Below are 25,200 nucleotides of genomic sequence, written 5' to 3'. Positions count from 1 at the left end.
GCAGCAGAGAAAGAGGAAGCTTTTCTTGCTTCATTTTGTGCTTATAAAAGAACAATCTCTCAGAAGACTGCAGGTTCCCCACCCTCACAAAGGTGGGGGACATCTTCAAAGGACATCTTCACTACCCAGGGATAACCATGACCACTGCATCTCTCTTCCATCCATCACTTACAGATGCAACCATTTTATAATCATGACCACATTCACTCTATTTTATATCCTTTTCTCCTTCTCAACACTTAATCCATCTTCTTACCTATGTATATATCTTGTTAAGTACTTACTCACCCCCCCAGTTTTTCTACCATGTTTTTACTTGTGGAAGAGCTACATGTATTATATAAGCCAATACATCACAAGATGTTGCATTTTAATGTGAGGATTTACAGATTGATAAATACCGAATTGGTATGCAACATGAGGTAGGAATGAATTTTAAAAATGTGTCCATGTTTTATGTGACCTAGTGTTATGTAATTAAAAAAAGAAAAAAAAAAAAAACAGATGAAGTTGCTCAGGCTGACCTTGAACTCCCAGTGATATTCCTGCTTTAGCCTCCCAAGTACGTAGCTAAGACTACAGGTGCCTGGTTTGTTATTTAATTTTTTCAACACTGTATTTATCCTTATAGTTCCCTTATTTTAAAAATACTAAGAAAGTTCTACCTTTTACCACCTTACTCCCTGACCACAGCACATTATCTGCAGAAATATTTGAGTGTATGCACTAAAAACTGAAGAACAGTTTTAGTAACAATATAGTGACTAAGTGGGAGAGGCAGAGGCAAAAAGAACACTCAGGAAAAAAATGAACATATTAATAAATACATAAACTTTCAAAAATGGCATAAATTTCCCAGATATTTCACATGCAGCAACTTGGAGGCAAAACGAAAAAAGTCTTACGGTGATGATTCCAGAATGATGCTATTAGCTTGTGTTGATGATGGTGACCTCTGATTCACAAATACTTCTCTTGGGGAAGTATGAACCACATGGTCTACCAAATGACCAACTGAAGATGGTCGTAACCGTGTTCCCTCTTGTGTGAATGCAGAATTTCGACTAAATAAAGAGGGAGAAAAACGGAATATGCTTTAATTCAATTTTTACAAATCTCTTAATTATATGATTACATCAGAAAGTGGGTGTGTGTTTTTAAGTCTAATTACATTGACTAAGCAGTCTCTGACAAACACTGTGTGATATTAAAAAGAAAGAACACAGTATGGGAAGTCAGCAGTCTAAGCTGTGGTCAATAGTCCGCCACAAGGATTTTATCTATTCAGTCACCTTTTATTTCAAAAGATCCTAATGTTTCGAAGTTTTTATCACTACAGTTTTGTCTTCTTCAGCATTTATAAAATGAAGGGATAGGAATAAATAATTTATTTATATCTTCTAGTCTGAATTCTTTAGTCCTTATTAATGTTTTTATTTATGGTACTTTCTTAAGTCCTAAGAGTAGACACTAAATACAATACTTCTAACCCCATAAGTGACAGTCATACAAATTACTATTGCAATTATTACAACAGCTAGTATTTGAGCACTTAGACGCCAGCAATAGTTCTAAGCATTTCATTTACTCTTAAAAACAATACATAAAGAAAGATGTTATTATATTGCTTTATAGATGAGGAAATAGAAATTAACTAACTTGCCCCAAATTCAAATGTACAGTGCTTCTTTTGTAGATCATACCTAAAAGAGTTTAATTAATTAAATTAATTACTTGAATCATCCGATTTAAATTTTTTTTTTTTGCCAGGGCTGAGTTTGAACCCGCCACCTCCGGCATATGGGACTGGCACCCTACCCTTTTGAAAACAGGCACTGCCCTGATTTAAATTTTTTATGTTTCTTCAACTTGCTGTAATTATTCAGTGATGCTGGTACAAAAGGAGAAAAGGCTGGCTGGAAAAACGAGTAGAAAAGGTATGAATTTTCTTCAAACTACCTGATCAGCCTTTGAATATATGTACTCTTTTGTAAGGAAAAATAATTTAGTAATCTGCAGTTAGCAAGATAGAATTTACTGAATCTACTTTTTTAGCATTAACATGAACATAATGCAGAGTCAACCAAACTGTTTATGTAAATATTTTACTTCCAATATGATTGAAGTTTATTCTTCAACAACATACATCGGTGCCAGCTTTTAGGATTTAGTGCAAATTTATTAAACATTGATGTGCATAAATTGTTTCTAAAAATTATTTGGAAGGCTCTATTCCATACCAAAATTCAAGTATTTTCTAAATAAACCTTAGGGTTACCAAAATATATTGATGTGTTCCACAACTATTTACCATTCTCTTAATTACACACATATCCAGTATTACATACAACGTATTTGTTAATATTATAAAATAAAGATAATCAGTATCTTTGGCTAGTACAAGTTTTTTATCTTATTATTACCTACAGCAAAACACACCTTTTCTGAGAAATTCTAGACTAAAGACTAGAATTCACCACTCACAGAGTAAGTGTTGAATCACACAGTGTTTCTTAGCACAGCAAGAGCTAAGATTGAAGGGACTGGTGCTGCAATTTCCTTTTCTAGGCCACAGAAAGCACTAGAGCTGTGGTTTGGTGGGGGTTTATTTTTTATTTATTTATTTATTTTTGAGATAGAGTCTCACTTTTGTTGCCCTGGGCAGATTGTTATGGCATCATAACTCACAACAACCTCAAAGTTTTAGGCTTAAGTGGTCTTCTTGCCTCAGCCTACCAAGTAGCTATGACTACAGGAGCTGGGCACAATGCCCAGCTATTTTTTTTTACAAAGGGCGTCTCACTTTTGCTCAGCCTGGTCTCCAACTCCTGAGCTCAAGCAATCTACCTGCCTTGGCCTCCCACAGTGCTAGGATTATAGGTGTGAGCCACCACGCCCAGCCATGGTGGGAGTTTAAGAGAATCATTATCACTTAGAAAGCATTTTCAAACAATATATGCTCTCCTAGAAATTCTGCTGGGCATCCACATGGAAAACAGTTATGTCAACAGCACCCATATGATTTAAAGTCTACTAATAGATCTCCATTTATTGGCTAGAGACCCTAACTGTGAAAGTCAAATGTTCAGGAGAGTGAAAGATTTTGTTCAATTCCCTACTCCCTAATTCCTCAAGGCCTTGCATGCCACTTCTGCAATGAGCAGCCAAGTGAAGAAAAATAATGCTCTGAAGCAACAAAAATCTTATCTGACCAAAAGATTTAAATTTTTACATATTTTGATCTTCAGGCAATGGAAATATACAGCCAATAATTTTGAAATTAGCAAAACATATTTTGATCTTCAGGCAATGGAAATATACAGCCAATAATTTTGAAATTAGCAATAAATTTGAAATTAGACCTTACGTTGGTCTGTACTTACTGATTAGGAGTCCCTGGTGGCGACCGTGATGGAAGGCTTTGTGTTTCTAACCTATCATCAGACACTGAATTTCTGCTCACTACTTCCCAATCCATTAATTTCCGCACCAAGGGCTTACTTGGGGATCTGAAGAAATAATTTAAATAATACATAAAAAGTTTTATACCCTGAACTATAAATCAAATCCTAAAGTTTGTTTTAATAGACCATATTCTATGAGTTAATACAAAGAGTTTACTTATAACCATTAATGCATCTGGAAGCTATTGACCAAATAATTTCCTAAGAAAGTACATTTGCTTCATTTGAATAAGGAATAAAAGACAGTCTAGGAAGCGTGGCATAGAGGAAAGAAGAGAAAGAAAAGAAAAGAAAAAGGAGGTGGCGCCTGTGGCTCAAAGGAGTAAGGTGCTGGCTCCATATGCCGAAGGGGCTGGTTCAAACCCAGCCCCGGCCAAAAACTGCAAAAAAAAAAAAAAAAGAAAAGAAAAGAAAAAGGAGTAGAAAGTAAAACAAAGAAGTAGTTTGCTACCAAATGTTTTCTCAGATGTTAACAATATTACAGGTATTACTATTTCTACTCCAGAGTGTGTGGAAATGTAGCTTATCTAAACACTTAGTACATTATCTTCTAAATAACTCTAAATCAGTGGTTCTCAACCTTCCTAATGCTGCGGGGCCCTTTATACAGTTCCTGTGGGTCGTGATCCACAGGTTGAGAACTGCTGCTCTAAATCTTCTAAGTCCTGAACCTCTGCCTCAATAATAAATTTACTGAAGCACGTAACATTTTTATTTATTTTCCACTATAGCACAATTAAGCAAAATTACATCCTATTACCCTATTACAAAACCCATGTCATAAAAATTTTACCAAAATTCCCTATTTGTGTAAAATAAAAAATCAAGACTATTTTTGGTTATAATTGATAGAATTCATAGGTCTTCATTATGTACATTTGGATTCACTTTCAGATCTTCCATTAACAACTGTAGGCAGTCTGTACTTCTTTACTATTTTACCTTATTTTCTTTTCCCTTATAGTTGGTCATCATTTTTCTCTTTTCATGCACTACTATGTACACATTTTTGATGGGTAAAGAAAATAATTACTGAGCAAGGAACAAAGCAAATGTAATAATGTCATCCAATTATACCTCGAAATTTAATGAGATTACTATGTACCAAATTCTGGTATCAGTAAGTTTGCAGCTGATATCAGATCAGCTTTGAATTCCCTTTCCAACATGTTAAACATGTAAAAAGAAATAGAGTTGACCAAAAAGTATGGTTAACACTAACCAAAGAGTACATGATAAACCGTCATGTATAGATAGCAGGAAGTAGTGAAATGTTGATGAACAGAAATCCTGGATTCTAGTTTTGACTTCCTATTAGACAAATCGCTTGTATTTTTATATCTAAATATATAAATTTACTAGTACAATATGATCCTTAGGTCTCTCTCTACCTCTGAATTTTATGATTTATGAGTATATAAATTTTCATTGCAATGTTTTAGTCTGTTAATTTTACTAAACCATGAAAAACTTGCTACTTCTGAATCCCAAACATACAAGTGTTCTATCATTTCAGAAATTCATCATAGCCGAAAGTTTTTCAGGTTGGCCTAATGATATTTCCTTTTAATATCTTCTGAAAGAAATATAATGTTATTTGCTAAAAAAAAATTGACTCAGATTTCATATTCCAAAGCGAATTCAAATTAATTTAAGCATGAACATTCCCCATTTTCCTGAGTTTAAGTTATAGGATTTTTTTTTTTTAACTTGAAGACAACTCAAGGTACCATTTAGTCTAATACCTCAGGTTGCACTGCAAATTTTCATTTCAGTCACAATAAAATGAAAATAAATGAAATAGATAAATCCTCATAATTTAAAATATTATTGTTTATCATTTATAGATCTTCTGATAATTCTAATTCTTAATGTAAATAAACTAATCTTTCTTCATATATTAGACTACCAAACCGTAAGCTGTATGAGAGCTCACTAACTATAGTCAGATTAATTGCTTTCATTTTCTAAGAAAGGGACAAGTCACTTGAAGGAAGAAAAATCCCAGCACACTTACCTGGTCTAAAGCATCAGAACACTTTACTGCTGTTCTTAGATTAAACATGGTTGAAAATGCTTTGAATTTAAAACTAAATTTCAGGTATTTTATTTCATTAACAGTTTTAACCTCAGAGATCCACCCACTCAAGCTTGCTGTCTATGTTTCCTGTTGAGTGTGGAAATTTCAGAGAAAAAAATACCACACTGTATCAGTTTGTTTGCAATGTGGTAAATTTATTTTCTGACCATGGCACCTCATTTTTCTGTTGTATGAGAACGCTACTTTTTCTCCCTTCTTAGATATTGTGACAACTGAAAGAGTATGAAAGCAATTCTGATATACCAGAAAAAGAAAAAAAAGCTTATTTAATTATTGATATATATGAGAAGTTTAAGAAGAAATCTTTACTATTTATATTGACAAATAAAATTCCAAGAAAGATAATACCTTTATAATTCTCTAGTACTTTAACCAAATGATCTGATAACTGCTAAAACCATTAGAGAATTTTGATAGACATGTATCAGGTCATTACAGTAAGATTCTGATGTATTAGATAAACAATGCCAGAAAAGCTTAATCTTTTGGAGAAAGATAGATCATTAAACAGTCTAGTATTATTAAAACATGTAAAAGAAGTCATTTGTATGTGATATTAACCTTAATATACAAATACACACCTATGACTTGGTACTCATATTACATACAACTAGTCATTAAATCACATTGTTCTGTATTTTTTTATAGCTATCAAGTAAGAAAACAAGCTAAACTTATTGTTAGGAAAAGAATAAAAAAGGTGTAAGTATACTGTTATGGTACTTTTACAACACTAAGAATCATTTTGATTTTAATAAGTACTAAAATGAGTGTTAGAAAGAAGAGAACTAAGCACTAGAACAAGTACTAAATTAAAACAATGAAGTTGACAGGAAGTAAATTATTTTTCTCAAGAGCAAATGAAAAGAAAACAATTTCATATTAACATTATACTATAGATTACATCTTTGTACATGTCTTTAGTATATTCTAACTGGGAAAAACTGGTACCTAAGATTGTGAAAGGGAAGATTTTGAGTAATTTCCTAGCCATGTGTATTAGGGTAGGCATCTCTGTGTTCTTTTTCTTACCTAAAATAACCAAGCCATTAATGTGGCACCAAGATTTATATTTTAAAAAGGCAATATTACCCTTACAAATCTAAAAATAAGAAATAATAAATTGATTAATAAACTTTTTGAAACAAATGCTGAAATGAATTACATTATTCAAATTCAAGTAAACTTATCACAACACAATGCTATAGTCCTGACAAGCTGACTTAATAATATATGTCACTGTATTTCTCAAAAGTATTTTTAAAAAGGACAGCAACCTTCCAAGAAAATACTATACTAATAATACTTGATTCAGCCTATTCAGAGCTATAAACACTTGGCATACAATTAATGTTGCCATAAAAAATGAATCAAAATACTAGACAAAATAGTTTAACATTCTCTCAATATATTTAAAGAAAAGAATCATGTGGTAATTCTGTCATCACACAGGAAGAGTTTTTAATAGTCTTTATTCTTTATTCAGACAATGAAATAGAATTGGTTTACCTTGCAAATACTCTGTCTTTATTTGCCTTTTCTTTGCCATACTGAACTGACTGGACTTCAGTTCTTCCACTGAAATACATAAATATGCACCACAATAAAATCTTAAAGAGAACTAAAAGATAAAATGACAACACTCAACATGATTACAGTTTCATAAAAGACAATACATTTCTAGCAAAGAAAAGCAAAGAATAAGAGTGGACTATGTTCCAGTTCTACCTGGGTGAAGCAAGCTTAGTTATAGTCTTCCATTAATGAAGATGTGTTCCATAGATACTACATGTTCTGATACTTCTTGACTTGAGAATAAATATGAGAAATAATTTTGCATGCGGGAAATCCCTTCCCTGTTATATCCTGGAAAGGCACTCCCTCTAGAATCAGAGATAGGTTGTTATGGTCCAACTCAAAAAAGCCCAGCCAACCTCAAATTCCTCCTACAGGTCTGGGGTTTAGCTGTTGTCTCCACTACTCCTAAATGAAAAGGCTGAATTATGGAAGTTCTTAAAGAGCTGCTCCTTCTTTGATCAAGCTTTTTTTCCTTGTCTACTGTCAATGATCACAGACTGTAATCTTGACATCTGTGAGTTATACCTTCAATTCCCTCCATGTCCAGACACAGGACAACTCCGGATTGCTGCATATAGAAAAGAACTAAGGCAGACATCGGGAGGGGATGGACACTAGCAGTCTGTCCTCTAAGTGATCTGTCTAGCAAGCACACTGTTTATATAGGGCAATAGATCCTCCTCCATGGTACACCAATGTTTTCAGACCGTCAATAAAAGCCTGGTTCTCAAAAAATTTGTTACTTTTGGGATCTCATTACTTAAGTGTTGAATGGACACAAATTTCTGGTATATCAAATATGACCATTTACAAATACAGACATCCAATGCCTATAAAAACAAACAAATAATAGGTTTCCATAGTTAAGCAAACAATTTAAGACCATTTTCAATAGATAAGTATCAATAAATATGAACTGAATATGTTCATGAGGTTTTTTTTTTTTTTGAGACAGAGCCTCAAGCTGTCCCCCTGGGTAGAGTACCGTGGCATTACAGCTCACAGCAACCTCCAACTCCTGGGCTCAAGCGAGTCTCCTGCCTCCGCCTCCCAAGTAGCTGGGACCACAGGCGCCCGCCACAACGCCCGGCTATTTTTTGGTTGCAGCCGTCATTGTTGTTTGCCGGGTCCGGGCTGGGGATTCGAACCCGCCACCTTAGGTGTACGTGGCTGGCGCCTTAGCCGGTTGAGCTATAGGCGCTGAGCCGTTCATGAGGTTTTAAAAGGGAAACTGAGAAATACAGTACAATAGTTGACTACTAGTTGAGTTTCTTAACAAAAGAGAGCCATTAAAAAATGAATGGCAGAAAGGTTTATATTTCATATTGCCCATAACATACTCTTTAGAGAGTTAGTATTATCATAACAAAGTGCAAAATTGTACCAGTCTCAGAAAAATCAGTACTGACAATGAGATACTTAACCTTTAAGCAGTAAGATTAAAAAAAAAAACCCACCCTAAACCTAAGTAATTCAAGCAATACAAAAAAGCATAACAAAAAGAACAAAAATTTTTTTAGTTATAGTCCTACCCCTATGAAGTTTATTACCATTATAAGCTGGTGAAAATCATCCTGAAACTCCATGTATATACACATAGAAGAGGCTAGAAATACAGATATAATTCTATTACGATGTGATTATATATGTATGTCACTTTTAAAAGAAAAAAAATAAACTGATTTCCCTTAACTAAAAGAAAATGGTTTTTATTAAAAAAGAAAAAAAACCTTGTTTTTGCATCATAGGTGATTTTGATGTTTATAATTAGGAAAACCTCATGAAGTTGGTGTATTAATGTTTAATACTGCATTTTTCCTATTTTGTTAATAGGGATTCAAATACAATGGAATCTTCACAGTTGACCACCTCCTTAAGTTGACCTAATTTTCATAGACTGGACATGCACCACATGCATCTACCAGTACCAGTAGGCCTACTTCCTTAGGTTGAGCAACATATGTTGACCAGTTTGTTGCATTCCCTAGGGTGGTCAACTTACAGAGGTTCTACTATACTTAATCCCACTAGTCTCTTGATTCCTCCTTTTGTTAGTTATCTAATTTATTTTACTTTGTCAGTTTATACCACTTTAATTCTATTTTGCAGTCCTAACTCCTACAGTTGTCAGGATTAGTTCTATATTTAATAGATTTAATCTTTACTTTTAGTGCTCCTATCAGAAGTCTTTTTTTTAGACAGAGCCTCAAGCTATTCCCTTGAGTAGAGTGCCGTGGCATCACAGCTCACAGCAACCTCCAACTCCTGGGCTCAAGCGAGTCTCCTGCCTCAGCCTCCCAAGTAGCTGGAACCACAGGCGCCCGCCACAATGCCCAGCTATTTTTTAGTTGCAGCCATCATTGTTGTTTGGCGGGCCTGGGCTGTATTCGAACCTGCCACCTTATGTGTATGTGGCTGGCACCTTAGCCACTTGAGCCACAGGCACCAAGCCCAGAAGTCTTAAATTATTCTGATCTATCTTTTGACTGGCTTAATTTTACCATTAAATAAATACGTTTCTGGCTGGGCCCAGTGGCTCACTTGGGAGGCTGAGACCAGAGGATTGCTTGAGGCCACAAGTTTGAGACCAGCCTGAGCAAGAGTGAGACCTGGTCTCTACAAGAAAAAAAAAATTAACTGGATATAGTGGGGCATGCTTGTGGTCCCAATTATTCAGGAGGCTGAGGCAGGAGGACTGCTTGAACCCAGGAGTTTCAGGTTGCAATGAGCTATTCTGATACCATAGCACTTGCCTGAGAAATAAAAAATATGGAATACTAAAGGATAAATTGGATATAAAAGACCTGTATACCAAAAACTACAGTGCTGAAAGAAGACTTAAAGAAAAAAATATACCATGTTTCATGAATTAGAAGAGCAAATATTTTTCAGATATCTATTCTCCTCCTAAATGGTATACAGATTTAGCACAATCCCAACTGAAATTCCAGAAGGCTTTTTTACAAGAATTAATAAGCTAATTCTTCTTTTTTTTTTTTTTGTAAGAGACAGAGTCTTACTATGTTGCTAAGGCTTGAGTGCAGTGGTTATTCACAGGCATGATAGTGGCACACTATATCCTCCTGGGGCTTAAGCAATCCTCCTGCTTTAGCCTCTCCTAAGTAGCTGGGACTATAAGCATGTACCACTGTGTCCAGATAATACGCTAATTCTAAAATTAATGTGGAAATTCAAAAGACCTAGAATAGCCAAAACAACTTTAAAAAAGAAGAGCAAAGTTGAAAGACTAACACTAGTGAACTTTAAGACATTACAGAGTCCAGAAATAGGACCATACACAGGGACAAAGGTACTGAGGGACAACTGGATATCCATATGCAAAAAAAAAAAAAAAATCATGGATCTACATGTAAGAGCTAAAATTATAAAACTCTTAGAAGAAAACAAAGGAATAAATCTTTCTAACCTTGGGTTAGGAAAAGATTTCTTGAATATGACAATAAAAGAAAGATCCTTATAGAACAAATTGGAAAACTGAGCTTCATCACAATTCAAAACTTGTGCTCTTCAGAAGACACTGGTAAACAACGAAAAGATAATAGCAAGCACTGATGAGGTGGAATTCTTATACATTGCTGTTGAGTACATAAATGGTACAGATGCTTTAAAAAAATGTTTAGCAGTTTCTTATAAACACACATCTATCATATGATCTGGACATTCTACTCCTAGGTATTTATCCAAGATAAATCAAAGCACACATCCATATAAAAACTTATACACACACATTCATAGCAGTTTTATTTGTAGTTGCCCAACCCTAGAAATGACCCATTTGATATCTAGGTAGTATCATCAAATGCAAATTATGCTGTATATTTACAATGGAATAATACTCCATAATAAAAAGAAACAAATTATCAATAGAGGCAACAACATGGATGAAGTAATTATGAGTCAACATGGCCAGACTAAAAAGAAGGCTTCGCATGTTTCAATTTACGTTGTCTTAGAAAATGCAAACCAATCTATAAAGATAGAATTTTTTAGACTAGTAGCTGCCTGAGAAGGAAGGGGTTATAGAAGGGCATGAGGGAGCTTTTGGGGATAATGCATATGCTTACTATCCTGATTGATTATGGTGATGGATTCATAGACATATATATTTAAATATACACACATATATGTGTGTATATATACATCAAATTTAAATTGTCAATTGTACTTTAATAAAGTTGGTCAACTTTTAAAAATATGTAGATTCCACTTAATAGGCCATAATCTCAGTTATTTTGAAGACATGTAAAATCTTCAATACTAGGGCAATCTTGCTCCATAGTTAGTAACAGCCTGAAGGGTAGGTGTTGCTCCCTTCCCTACCAATCTTTTGGTTTTCATTAGATTGTTCTTGAGCTCGCTTTTTTAATATAAGAAATTCCCTTCTGTTTCAGTGATGATTTTCTCCCAACCTGGTTTCTTCAAATGCCTTTTGTATTTGTAATCATCCTGTCTAGATCTTCTGTTTGCTATGGTATGGTGTGGATAACCTTTGATTTTCTTCATCTTATTTGAGACTTGTCTGAATTATATTTGAAGGCTGGTAAGCATTGTAATAATTTTGTTGTAACTAAGTAAAATGGTGTGTGTTTGTGAAGACAGAGAGGAGAAGGAAGAGTTCCACTAGAGGATGGGGTGGTCTTTGGATAATTAAGCCAGTGGTCACTTAGGAATTAAATTTACTGAGGGAATACTCACTTAGGGTTTGTACTGTTATCTTTGCACATAGAGTCTTAGGGATTTCCTCTGTCTCTACTGAGATGTAATACCAGTAGTAAGGTACTTTGCTTTTTCTTGGCTTTCATCATTGATCTGGTACTCTTCCCTGCCATTTATTTACCCCCAAATTTGTAAGCACTGTCACCTTACTTTTCTCAATATTGCTTTTAGAAAATTGAAAAAGGAGTTAAATATGATATCAAACCACTTAGGAGTCTGCTGTGCCATTTTCTGTTTAAAAATTTCCTAATTCTGTTTAACTGCTGTTACTGAACTTTGAGGGCTACTTTTACTTATTTTTCTTGGGGATAAATGTTTTTCTTGGGATAAAATATTTATCTAAACATTTTCTCATGAATTTATAATAAGAGTTAATCTAACACATAATGCCCAAAGGGTTTATTTGTTGAAGACAGAAAATCTTATGTTTTGAGGCAGAGACAAACAAAAATGAGTAACATTTTTTCTAATAAAGATCACAAGTAACTTTTTCTATGTGATTCTTACCAAGTTCTACTTAGAAACTAGCTTTCATGGGCCTTTTAAGAATTCCATAGGTAAAACCAATCAGAGCTTGGTCAAAATTTAGCTATCCCCCAAAGATTGTTGCCTTCAGAAAAAAACAAAAGCTATCAAGAACAACACAATTTTAGGAAAAGGATCCTGGGGTTATTGCTCAATGACTAAATCCGTTTTTACTTAGTAGTTGTTTTAAACTCTCTCTTTTTTTTTTGGTGACAAAGTCTTGAGCTGTTGCCCTGAGTAGAGTGCTGTGGTGTTGTAGCTCACAGCAACCTCTAACTCTTGGGCTCAAGTGATCCTCCTGCTCAATTTTTCTATTTTTTTTTAGTAGAGATGGGGTCTTGCTTTTGCTCAGGCTGGTCTCAAACTCATGAGCTCAAGCTATCCTCCCACCTCAGCCTCCCAGAATTGAACTCTTTATAATAAAGAGTCTGACAATTCAAAAATATACTAATTCTAGATTAAAAAATTAATTGTTTATTCATACAAAAGATAGATCTTGTTTTTTTACAAAAAATGTATCTTAAGCAAGTTTTTGTGTAAATATTTTTAATAAAGAAACAAAGGAAATTCTAACATCTGACTTAACATATTGTAAATAAATGTGGCTAATTTACTTTAGACAATAACGACCTGGAATACTGTCAATGGAATGAGTTTCTCAAACCTGGTGCCTATCACAAGAACTTAAAGACTGTACTCCACAGGGATTTTGACTTATTGGTTATGTATGAATAAACACAGATTCTATAAATGAGACCTTTATTTTAAAGAAATCCAGTAATAAACCCTTAATACAGAAGCAATACTTACCAGTACCGAAATTTTGAACCTAAGGTAAAATAATGTGCAAAAAAATTCTTTTGAGGTGGAAGTGGTCTGTCCAAACGGAAGAATGTGTGATGTTCTACACATGCTTTCCACAAATTTTTACATGCTCTGTAATTCACCATATTAAATCCCAATAATGTTTCTCTAGATTCGTGCTGTAATAAATGACAAAAATGCAGAAAATACCAAGAAAATGTCAGGATCTAAGGCTCCATTTAATTTACTCTTTCTTAAAAAAAACAATATTATCTTTATTGATTTGACGTTTACCTTACTTTGACAGATAAATTATTCTAGCCTTGCAAACACTAATCCCTCTAAGGTGTCTTTTGCTTATCTAATAAAAAGGCAATAAAGTAACTGGAAATTATAAAATATGGACCTCTTTTAGTAATATTATAACTCTGAGAAACTTTTAGTTTAGATTGTACTTAGAAATAAGTTAAAAATTATCTTCATGTTTTCAACATTAGCTGTTACTCTGTTTCAAAATATAATTCCAGGCTCAGTTCCCATAGCTCAGCAGCCAAGGAGCCAGCCATATACACCTGGGCCGGTGGGTTTGAACCCAGCCTGGGACTGCCAAACAACAATGACAACAACAACCAAAAAATAGCCAGATGTTGTGGCGGGAGCCTATAGTCCCAGCTACTTGGGAGGCTGAGGTAAGAGAATCACTTAAGCCCAAAAGTTTGAGGTTGCTGTGAGCTGTGATGCCACAGCACTCTACTGGGGGAGATACAATGAGACTTTGTCTCAGAAAAAGAAAAAATAATAATCCTAGCCCATAAATTAAACATTAAAATATATCATAACTTTAAACAATATTTCTAATTTTATCAAGACATCTAGATGTAAATAAATAAGAATATTCAGCAGCTCTAAACACTATCATAGAATTCAAAATTTTAATAATCAGCATAAACAGAATTATTTCATTTTCCTGAAAAGTTTAATTACTAAATAATTTCATAAAATAAACCAGATACACACCATTGCAAAGCACACATCTATAAGGGTACAGCTCTGTTTTCACACAATGAATGGAAACAACCTCTCAGATCAAGAAATAGATCATTACTATTGTTTCAGAAGTTATTCTTTGTCTCCTCTTTTTACTAGATTACCATCCAAAGGTAATCACTCTCCTGACATTATCCCCCACATACTAGTCTGCTTGTTTTTTGAACTTTACAAGATATACACAAAATCACACATATAACTCTAGGCCTACCTTCTCTTGTTCAACAGTATGTTTCTAATATGTATATATCTGTATAGTTGTGAAGCAGTAATTCACTCATTCTCATAGTATTCAATTGTAATAAATATACCACAGTTTACTTATTAACTTCACTGTTGATAGACATTTGATGTTTCTAGTTTGAGGATATAACAACAATGAACAATGCTGCTATGAATATTCCTGTATGTTATCCGGTATACAAATATGTACATTTTTGTTGCTAAGTCATAAGGTATGTGTGTACAGGCTCAGCTCAATAGATAATGCCCAAGAGTTTTCCAAAATTTTTAAGTTAGACCAAGATATATTCTGTCCAAATAGCAGTGTATATTCCACATACTTACCAACCACTGTTTCATCAGTCTTTTCTCTTAAATTAACAGTTTTCATGTTTTTAAACTATTAAGTACATAGTTTGATTTTTATAATCAATGTACACTTTAAGTGTATCTAACTGAAGTTTCTTGAATGTGGTCTTCTTTAATTACAGCTGAATTAATGTGGCCTTACAACATGAAAAGGTTCCTCACCCCTGATCTAGGGTGACTATGTTTGGCTTCTGCATGGACCTGCCATGTGGGCAGACACAGAAGGCAGGGTCAGTGGTTCTAATCACAGGTGCTGGGTTGGTTGGGCCATCTGCAGTAGGCCTGTAGAACATACCTAGTACCTGAGAAAGCACTGAGAACAGAGATGGGGGCCAATTCACTCTCACTGGGGCAGAGAGGGTGGGCTGCTCCTGTGGCTGGTGCTCAGGTTAAAGCTCTTCCTTTGGCCTACTACTATCACCACCACTTCCTTAGGCTCCTGTTTGGTCTCTAGCTGTCAATTATTCCTTCTTCTTCCAGGGCTGCAGGAAATGGCTGATCTGGTGTTCATTGGAACAGTATCTGATAGTCATCATCAGCTTCTACCCATGCCACACAGGCCCTAGCAGTGATAGCAGGAAGTGTAAGAAGCGGGACCTTTCCAACAGCTCAGAGCCCAGGAACCACTCTGGTTCATCAGTCTTGTTCACTTTACTGTTCTCATGGATATGTAGAGACATTTAGATGCTAATTTGAATCTCCTTGATAACTAGTGAGGTTCATGTTATCATTAATCTTTTCATGTTAAAAGGCCATGTAGATAACTTCATTTGTGAAGTATTTCTTCAAATCACTAGCATATCCTTCTATTGGACTGCATGTAAAACCTAGGATTTCTGTGTGTATAAAATATACATGCTCTGTGCTACTTTACTATCTTAATGATAATGATGGTTTTTGATGAAGATATTTATTAATTTTAATGTAGTCCAAATCATTAATCTTTTAAGGTTTCCTTCAATGTTCTGATAAAAAAATCTTTGTTCATCAATAGGTCTTAAGAGATATTTCCTTTTTTTTTTTTTTTTTGAGGCAGAGTCTCACTATGTCACCCTGGGTAGAGAGTGCCGAGTGTTGTGGCATCACAGCTCACAGCAACCTCAAACTCTTGGGCTTAAGCAATTCTCTTGCCTCAGCCTCCCAAGTAGCTAGGACTACAAATGCCCACCACAATGCCCGGATATTTTTTGTTGCAACTGCCATTGTTGTTTAGCTGTCCTGGGCTATGTTCAAACTTGCCACCCTCAGTGTATGTGGCTGGTGCCATAACCACTGTGCTATGGCTGCTGAGCCCATAGAGATATTTTCACATGTATTAGAATATGATATGCCTAAAACATCATTCTTTCTTTACCAGAAAGCTGATTCTTAATTATGGTTAACAGTTTTGTTTGCATTAATACACACAATTTACATGTTACACCAATACATTACCCCAAATGATAAAAAATGTCTTTTAGTTAGTATAATGCAGTAATGTTTCTCAGTATCAGCATTATCAAATATATATACATTCCTCCTTTCTTGACACTTGGTATACTTTTCAATGAGTTTGCATGTGATTTTGACATTCTATCAACTATATTTGGAAAGTGACAAAAAATTTTTCTCACAATTTGTAAACAAGGGACATAAAATGTGTATTGAGAGGTAAGTATAGTCTGTGAAGTTTGGGTATTTCAAAACAAAAAGATGTTTTAGAGAGAAAACACTAACATAGAAACCTACTGTAGAGTATGTCTACATACTATCCTTTTCCTTCGTTTTTCTTCCTGTACCTAGGTCAAACAGGTATTAGCATGTGCCAACGTCATAACAGGGTTTCAGGGAGCCATATCTTACATAATAGCATGAACATCTAATCATCACACTTATGAACCACAAAATGGTCCCTGTATATCAGCTTTAATCAACTGTTAGCTGGCTTCTGTTGCTATTGTCACTTAGATCAAACACATTTCTAAGTGATACACTACCTCAGAAAATGACTCAGAATTAAAGGATATGCAAATGGTTGGTAAATGAGTATCACCAGGCACATAGTAAGTTCTCAACAAATGTACTTATAACTATTACTGTTATTAACAATATTAGTACTATAATCTTTTTTTTGTTTGTTTATTTGTTTGTTTTGAGACAGAGCCCTCAAGCTGTCACCCTGGGTAGAGTGCCATGGCTTCACCATCACAGCTCACAGCAACCTCCAACTCCTGGGCTTAAGGCATTCTCTTGCCTTAGCCTCCCAAGTAGCTGGGACTACAGAAGCCTGCCACAATGCCTGGCTATTGTTTTTGGTTGCAGTTGTCATTGTTGTTTGGCAGGCACAGGCTGGATTCCAACCTGCCAGCTCTGGTATATGTGGCTGGTGCCTTAGCTGCTTAAGCTACAGGTGCTGAGCCATTAGTATTATAATGATTTTATCAGTTTCATCAAATTAAATTAAACTTATCCTTTGATTTACAACTCAATTTTCTGTACTTAACATAATACAACTATTTTAAATTGCACATGAACTTTATAAATACCCTGTATAAAAAGACCACTACCATTTCATAACGGGGGGGAATATGTTTTATAAATTTATGAAATAAAAACTAAACACTCTCCTAAAATGAAATGAGCTTATATATGAAAGTACTGTAAATTTAGAAGAAAAAAATATATGAGATGCTTAGTTGCTGTCCTCATAAATGGATTCTGGGGATTGACAATGATCATCATGTGTAAGAAATTCAGTTTCTAAGTTCAAAGGACAGCAGAAGGAAGTCTAGGAGAACTTAAATCAGAACCACAAAGAGAAGAAACAAATATGGTTTATCACAAAAAGTGTATTCACTACCTCAGTAGGCAGTATTAACTGCACTTTGACTTGTACTAACAGAAAAGTCACAAATGACTAGGAATTTCTTGAAAAATTTCATTTGTATTAATAATTATCAGATCAGTACTTACCAATTCCTTTCTAAGCTGAATAAAAAACTGTTTGCACTTAAAAGAAATTTTTACAATCTTCAACCTGGACAAAAGAAAATAAATTGAAGTATTTAAAGTACTGAATAAAGATAAAAATATTAAAAAATTAAGAAAAAATGCAAAATAATCCTTGAAGTATATATTTAGTAACATCTAAGCAATCTATAATATATAATATATATGTGAACACAGTACATAAAAGATCAAAAGTTGTTTGCACTTCATAGAAAAATAATTAGAATATATGTGCAACTGAGAATAATATTGTGAACTATATACATTTCCCAGTTTTTCATCTATAGAAATACCTACAATCATGTCACAAATGAAAATCTCAAGTAATCTAGGGTGTTCCAGAAATTGCCACTAAGGTTAACATACATAGGGAAAATGGGAAATTGTAGCTAAATGCACCTTTATTTACAAAATATCCATTACAAAATTTGACAAAATATTCTCTACACGTTGGCCACCTTTTTGTAAAATTTTATAATGAATTTTGACCTTTCACTGGACAGAGGTAAAATAACGCAGGGAAATTCTTCTTTTATAAAACAAGGTATCATTTCCAGAAAGTGAAAAAAGAGCTAAAATGTGGACTGTATTTATGTAAAAAAAGGAAGCCAGGTACTTCACTTGACAAAGCCTAGGGAGACATGTATGTTTCAGAAGTTATAAATAATTTCTATTAAGAGCCATCAAAGCAATAAATAAAAACAAAAAACTAATCACTTCAAAATGATCAAGAGAAAGAATCTAAACCAGATGTGAATGACCTTAATTTTATAACTCTCAGAAAAATATCAAGCAATGAATAAAAATCTTCACACTGAATATTCCCTTTGATATAAAGCTGATTTTGAAAGGCTTGTATTTTCTTTTCTTTCTTTTTTTTTTTTCAGCTGGGGCTGGGTTTGAACCCGCCACCTCGGGCATATGGGGCGGTGCCCTACCCTTTTGAGCCACAGGTGCCACTCGGCTAGTATTTTCTTACAAATGTATTCTGCATGATTTTTATTCTATACATATAGCTATAAAAGTTTTTTTCAGGAAAATACCCAAGTATGAATAAAATTTTTTGAAATAGCATCTATTTTGTAAGGTAATAATATAGCTATAATAGTTTTCTTTTGGTTTTTGTATCCTTGGGTTAATGCTTTTACTTTAAGACATTCTGTTTCTATGTATTAGACATGTTTTTTATAAATAGCATATAGACTGATTTTAGGGTCTCACTCTGTCGCCCTGGGTAGAGTGCCATAGCATCATACCTCACAGCAATCTCAAACTCATGGGCTCAAAAGATCCTCTTGCCTCAGCCTCCTACGTGACTGGGACTACAGGTGCCTGCCACAATGTCCAGCTAGTTTTTGTTTTTAGTAGAGATGGGGGTCTTGCTCTTGCTCAGGCTGGTCTAAACTCCTGAGCTCAGGCGATCCACCTGCCTCAGCCTCCCAAAGTGCTAGGATTATAGGCACGAACCACCATGCCTGGCTACAGATTGATTTTTTAACTAGTTTGAATAATCCAGAAAATACAGACAAAAAAGATCAATAAACATATAAAAAGATGATGAACATCATGAGCCAATAAGGAAATGCAAATAAAAACTACAAGGAGATAGTACCTTACATCCACCGGCATGGTTATAATAAAAAATAAAGACAGTGAGTGCTGGTGAGAATGTGGAAAAACTGAGCTTACATACACTGTTGATGGAAAAGTAAAATGATGCAGCCATCACTGAAAACAGTTTACCAAACCCACTAATTCCATACTAGGTATATGCTCAAGAGAAATGAAAACATTTTCCCACACAAAATCTTGTACATGATGTTCACAGCAGCATTATTCTTTCGTTGTTGTTGTTAAGACACAGTCTCACTCTATTGCTCCGAGTACCATGGCATCATAGCTCATGGCAACCCCAACTCTTGGGCTTGAGCAATCCTCTTGCCTCAGTCTCCCAAGTAGCTAGGACTATAGATGTGTTGCACTAATCCCGGCTAGTTTTTCTATTTTTAGTAGAGATGGGGCCTCACTCTTGCTCAGGCTGGTCTCCAACTCCCGAGCTCAAGCAATCCATCCACCTCAGCTTCCTAAAGTGCTTGAGTCACATGAATTTTTTTGTTTCTTAGTGCATGTAAAAGTTCTATTTACACTATCTTGTAGTCTATTAAGTGTACAATAGACATATCTATAAAAATAATGCACATGCCTTAATTAAAAAATACAGTAGAACCTCTGTAAGTTGACCACCAAAGGGACTATAATAAACTGGTGAACATACAGAGGTGGTCAATATAAAGACCTAGGCTAACTGTATTGATATGTACATGTGGTGCACGTCCAGTCTATAAGAATTAGCTGAACTTAAGGAGGTGGTCAGCTATAGAATCTATCTTCTAGAGCTGTTATAAGTAGAACAGATATTCTATGTTATCTTTTTAGTTCTTTTTTTAACTTATATTTTTTTTGCTTTCTTTTCTTAATCCTGTGCTCCACACAGCAGCTTGTTTTTCTGTAGTATTTATTCTCTTTTATACTTTTTCCAAAATAATTCTTTTTAAAAGAATGATCATAATGAGATATTTACTTCTTATTAAATCATAACTTTGTACATTGATTCATTTATGGGGTTCAGTGTACTGCTTTGATATACAATGTGAAATGCTTACATTGAACTAAGTAATACATTCATCACAATTATACTCATTTCTTAATAGTTTTGAAATGTACCACTGCATCATGCACATTTGGTGAGGTCCCCCAAATATCCTCCCTCCTCCCATACCCCCCCCCTCCCTTCTACTTTCTGGACTATAGTTATGTTTTGCCATTCATATGAATGTGTAGGTGATTATATATTGATTTCATAGTACATAGTACTTTGGATACTTGTTTTTCATTCTTGGGATACTTCAAGAAGAATATGTTCTAGCTTCATCCAGATAAACATAAAACATGGGAAGTCTCCATCCTTTTTCATGGCTGGATAGTATTTCATGGTGTACATATACCACAATTTGTTAATCCATTCATGGGTCGATGGGCACTTGGGCTGTTTCCAATAATTCTTATTTTCGTGTGGGCACTGGTGGCAGCTGGTAGGTTAGTTCTGTCCTCAATCCTTGATGGTGTGCACCAGTGGCAATAAGTAGGGAAGGCTCCTAGATGGCATGCTTGGGTTTTGGCAGCAGTAGTAATGGGTGGGAGAGGTATGCTCTCAGACCTGAGATAGCCCAAGGGCTGGCCAGACCTCAGGCTCCCTTTAAAGAGCATGTAGGTACACGGTGATCCTGTGGCTCAAGGGGTAGGTTGCTGTTAGTGGCAATGTCCTTAGGTAGGCAACTATCAAGCTCTGGGGAGTGCATGCTTTGACTCCCTTTGTCCTAGGGACAGCCTCCCTGGTACAGTGACCACTCCTGGAGTTAAAGACACTGTATGGGCTAGAGTACTGAGAGCGGGGCTGCACCACTGGACCCAGATGACATTGCAATTCTGTAGCCCTCTGTGTGCATCTGGGAGATTGTTAGCGATCTCAGGGATGTGGAAAGGCAGAAACTGTTGGATCCCAGGGCAGGATGTTGCTCTGGTGGGGACTGGGCTCTCAAAATGGCACTGGACTTGAGCTGACTGGGTTTTGGGGGGATGTGGGGACCAGTAGGAACTCTTTCTAACATAATGCCACAGTGTGCTCCAGGTAGGAGGAGCTCCAGGAGGAGCATTCTTCATGGGTACTCTCAGGGCCCATGAAGGCCAAGGGACTCTCTTGTGGACAGGACTGCAGAAGTCTGAGGTAAGAATGTGGCTCACTAAGGAGCTCTCATTTACCTTTTGCCCTGCAATGGAGAGGTCCTCCTGGCTCTGAGCCAGGCCTAGCCAAGTTGCTACTTGGCTTCCCTCTCTTTCCATGCTGCACAGGTTCCCTGCTACTTACCCACTGAACTAGTGTCTTCTCTTAGATGCTCTATTTGATTTATCTGTTGTTTTGGTCTTTCTTTATGGAGGAGGTTTAGTCAGCCATCTTGAAACCCACCCTCTTTGCTTTTCTTTATGATGACCCAAAATTCCTGCCTTAATATTATTTTCTTTTTCTCTTAAGCATTTCTTTTAACATTTATCACCAGGGAGATCTACTGACGACGAATTCCCTCAACTTCTGCCTGTGAAAGCCTTAATTTATTTTTGACTTCTGAAGGATAACTTTGCTAGATACAGAATTGTAGGTTAGTGAATTTTTTCTTCAACACTTTATTTTATTACATTCCCTTAGTGTGCATACAATTTTTGAATAGAAATCCAATGTAATTTTTATCCTTATTCTTCTATGGAAAACGTGCTTTTCCTGTTTTGCTTCTTTCAAGATTTTCTCTGTCTTTTCTTAGCAGTGTGAATGCAAAATATATAAGTGTGCATTTTTTTTTTTTTGGTCGGGGCTGGGTTTGAACCCACTACCTCTGACATATGGGGCCAGCACCCTGCCCCTTTGAGCCACAGGCGCTGCCCAGCATGGATTTTTTTGATATTTAACCTGATAGGTTTTCTCAACTTTCTGGGTCTGTGATTCACTCACTGCCTTGAATTCTGCCAAAACCTTCAGCCACTATATCTTCAAATATTTATTCTGGTTCATTTCTCTCTTTATTGTACTTCTGGTATTCCCATTATGTGTCTTAAATATTCTGTTTTCTTTTCTTTTTTTTCTTAGTTCATGAAGTTTCCATTGAAATATCTTCAGTCTCATTAATTCTTTCTTATGTACAGTATACTGATAAGACACTCGAGGTATCTGAGGAGTTTTTGATTTCTAGCCCTCCTGTTTGAGTCTTTCATAGGATTTTCATCTCTCTGCTTACATTACCCATCTGCTCCTACATGTTGTACACTTTTTTGGATAGGAGTCCTTAGTGTATTCAATATGATTATTTTATATTTCTGGTATAATAATTTCAAAATTTCTTACGGTTATGATATTTTGCTTTGTCTCTTCAAATTGTGTTTTTGCCTTTTAGTATGCCTTATAATTTTTTGCTAAATGTTAGATATGATAGACTGGGTAAAAAGAATAAATATGTTTTTAGTGTGAAGTTTTATGTTTAACTGTCAAGGCATGAGGCTATGTTTCTTATTTTCTGTAAATAAATTATAAGTGTCAAAGGTTAGAATCTTCTCTAGTACCACATGCCCTTGTTTTTATCTTCCATGTTGTCTTTGTGTTTCCTTTGAGACTCCTAAATAACCTGAGCCTTGACATTCTTTCAATTTTTTTTTTTTAATTGCTGGGGATTCATTGAGGGTACACAGAACCAGGTTACACTGCTTTCTTTTGTTAGATAAGGACTCTCTTATATTTGTGTCCCACCCCCAAAAGATGAACCATACCCCTTGACCCTCTACCCCTTCCCTCCTTCCCTTTCTCAGCTCTCCCCGTCTCCCACTGTGTAGTAGGACCTTAATTGTCCTCCTATCGGAATTGAGGACATAGGATTCTTACTTCTCCATTCTTGTGATGCTTTAATGTGTTCCACATCCATCCACGTTAATACAAAGGATGAATAGTCTCTTTTTTTTTTTTGTGGCTATATAATAGCAAAGATTGCCCTGATACCAAAACCAGGAAAAGACTCAACCAAAAAGGAGAACTACAGACCAATCTCACTAATGATTATAGATGCAAAAATTCTCAATAAAATCCTAGTGAATAGATTGCAGCTTATCATTAAAAAAGTCATATGTCACAATCAAGTAGGATTCATCCCAGGGATGCAAGGCTGGTATAACATACACAAATCTATAAACATAATTAATCATATCAACTGGAGCAAAAATAAAGACCATACAATCCTCTTGATAAGATGCAGAAAAAGCATTTGATAAAATTCAACATCCTTTCCTAATTAGAACGCTGAAGAATATAGGCATAGGTGGCACATTCCTTAAACTGATCAAAACCATCTATGACAAACCCACAGCCAAAATTATAATGAATGGAGTAAAACTGAAAGCTTTTCCACTCAGGACTGGAACAAGACAAGGATCCCCTGTATCTCCACTACTGTTCAATATAGTGCTGGAAGTTCTAGCCAATACAATCAGGCAAGAAAAGGAAAATAAAGGGCATCCAGATGGGTGCAGAGGAGGTCAAACTCTTTCTTTTTGTTGACAATATGATCTTATACTTAAAACCCCCCAAAGACTCAACCACAGAACTCCTGGAAGTGATAAAAAAAAAAAATACAGCAATGGCTCAGGATATAAAATCAACATTCACCAATCAGTAGCCTTTGTATATGCCAATAACAGCCAAGTTGAGAAGCTAATCAAGGACAAAATTCCCTTCACAGTAGCTTCAAAAAAAAAATGAAATAGCTAGGAATATACATAACAGAAGAGGTAAAGGACCTCTACAAAGAAAATTATGAAACCCTAAGAAAAGAAATAGTAGAAGATATTAACGAATGGAAGAACATACCATGCCCATGGCTAGGAAGAATCAACCTTGTTAAAATGTCTATACTTCCCAAAGCAATCTACAGATTCAATGCTATCCCTATTAAAATACCAATATCTCACTTTCAAGACTTGGAAAAAATAATTCTTTGTTTTGTTTTCAAGACTTGGAAAAAATAATTCTTCGTTTTGTATGGAACCCAAAACAACCCTGTGTAGCCAAGGCAATTCTTAGTAATAAAAACAAAGCTGGGGGCATCAGCTTACCAGACTTTAGGCTGTACTACAAGGCCATAGTGATCAAAATAGCATGGCATTGGCATAAAAATAGACATCAACATTTGGAACCAAACAGAAAACCAGGAGATGAAACAAACAGCTTACAGTCACCTAATCTTTGATATACCACACAGGAACATACACTGGGGGAAATACCCCCTATTCGATAAATGGTACTGGGAAAACTGGATATCCCACATGTAAAAGACTGAAACTGGACCCACACCTTTCGCCACTCACAAAAATTGATTCAAGATGGATAAAAGACCTAACCTAAGGCATGAAACAATTAAAATCCTCAAAAATAGTATGGGAAAACATTGTTTGTTTTTTTTCTTTTTTGAGACGAAGTCTTGCTCTGTTGCCCTGGGTAGAGTGCTATGGCTTCATAGCTCAGAGCAACCTTAAACTCCTAGGCTCAAGGGATCCTCCTGCCTCAGCCTCCTGTGTATATAAGACTACAGGCATGTGCCAACATGCCTGGCTAATTTTTCTATTTTTAGTAGAAGGTCTCACTCTTGCTCAGGTTGGTCTTAAATTCCTGAGCTCAAGTGATCCACCTGCCTTGACCTCCCAGAGTGCTAAGATTATAAGTGTGAGCTACCATGTTTGGCCCAGCTCTTTCTTTTTTCTTTTTTTTTTTTTTTT

At 35.4% G+C, this 25,200-nt stretch overlaps 1 protein-coding gene and 1 non-coding gene across 5 annotated transcripts in view; both read right to left on the bottom strand.

Annotated features, from left to right (window-relative positions):
• PTPN4 (protein tyrosine phosphatase, non-receptor type 4) overlaps positions 1-25,200 on the bottom strand; it is a 251,583-nt gene that overhangs the window by 53,485 nt on the left and 172,898 nt on the right. For all 4 annotated transcript variants that reach the window (XM_003792635.2, XM_023514802.1, XM_023514800.1 and 1 more), the window contains 5 exons: positions 17,800-17,863; positions 13,216-13,388; positions 7,075-7,143; positions 3,384-3,509; positions 906-1,064 (listed from right to left, as the gene is read on the bottom strand). In XM_003792635.2, coding sequence (XP_003792683.1) covers positions 906-1,064; positions 3,384-3,509; positions 7,075-7,143; positions 13,216-13,388; positions 17,800-17,863 — 591 coding nt within the window. The remainder of the gene's footprint in view (positions 1-905; positions 1,065-3,383; positions 3,510-7,074; positions 7,144-13,215; positions 13,389-17,799; positions 17,864-25,200) is intronic.
• Positions 16,629-16,737, bottom strand: LOC111726279. Its single transcript, XR_002774088.1, has one exon. It is a non-coding gene; the product is annotated as a small nucleolar RNA U13 (small nucleolar RNA).

Source organism: Otolemur garnettii, unplaced genomic scaffold, assembly GCF_000181295.1.
Source record: "Otolemur garnettii isolate 467f Iridium unplaced genomic scaffold, OtoGar3 scaffold00059, whole genome shotgun sequence".
Lineage (NCBI taxonomy): Eukaryota > Metazoa > Chordata > Mammalia > Primates > Galagidae > Otolemur > Otolemur garnettii.
This window is presented reverse-complemented; position numbering and strand designations above follow the sequence as displayed.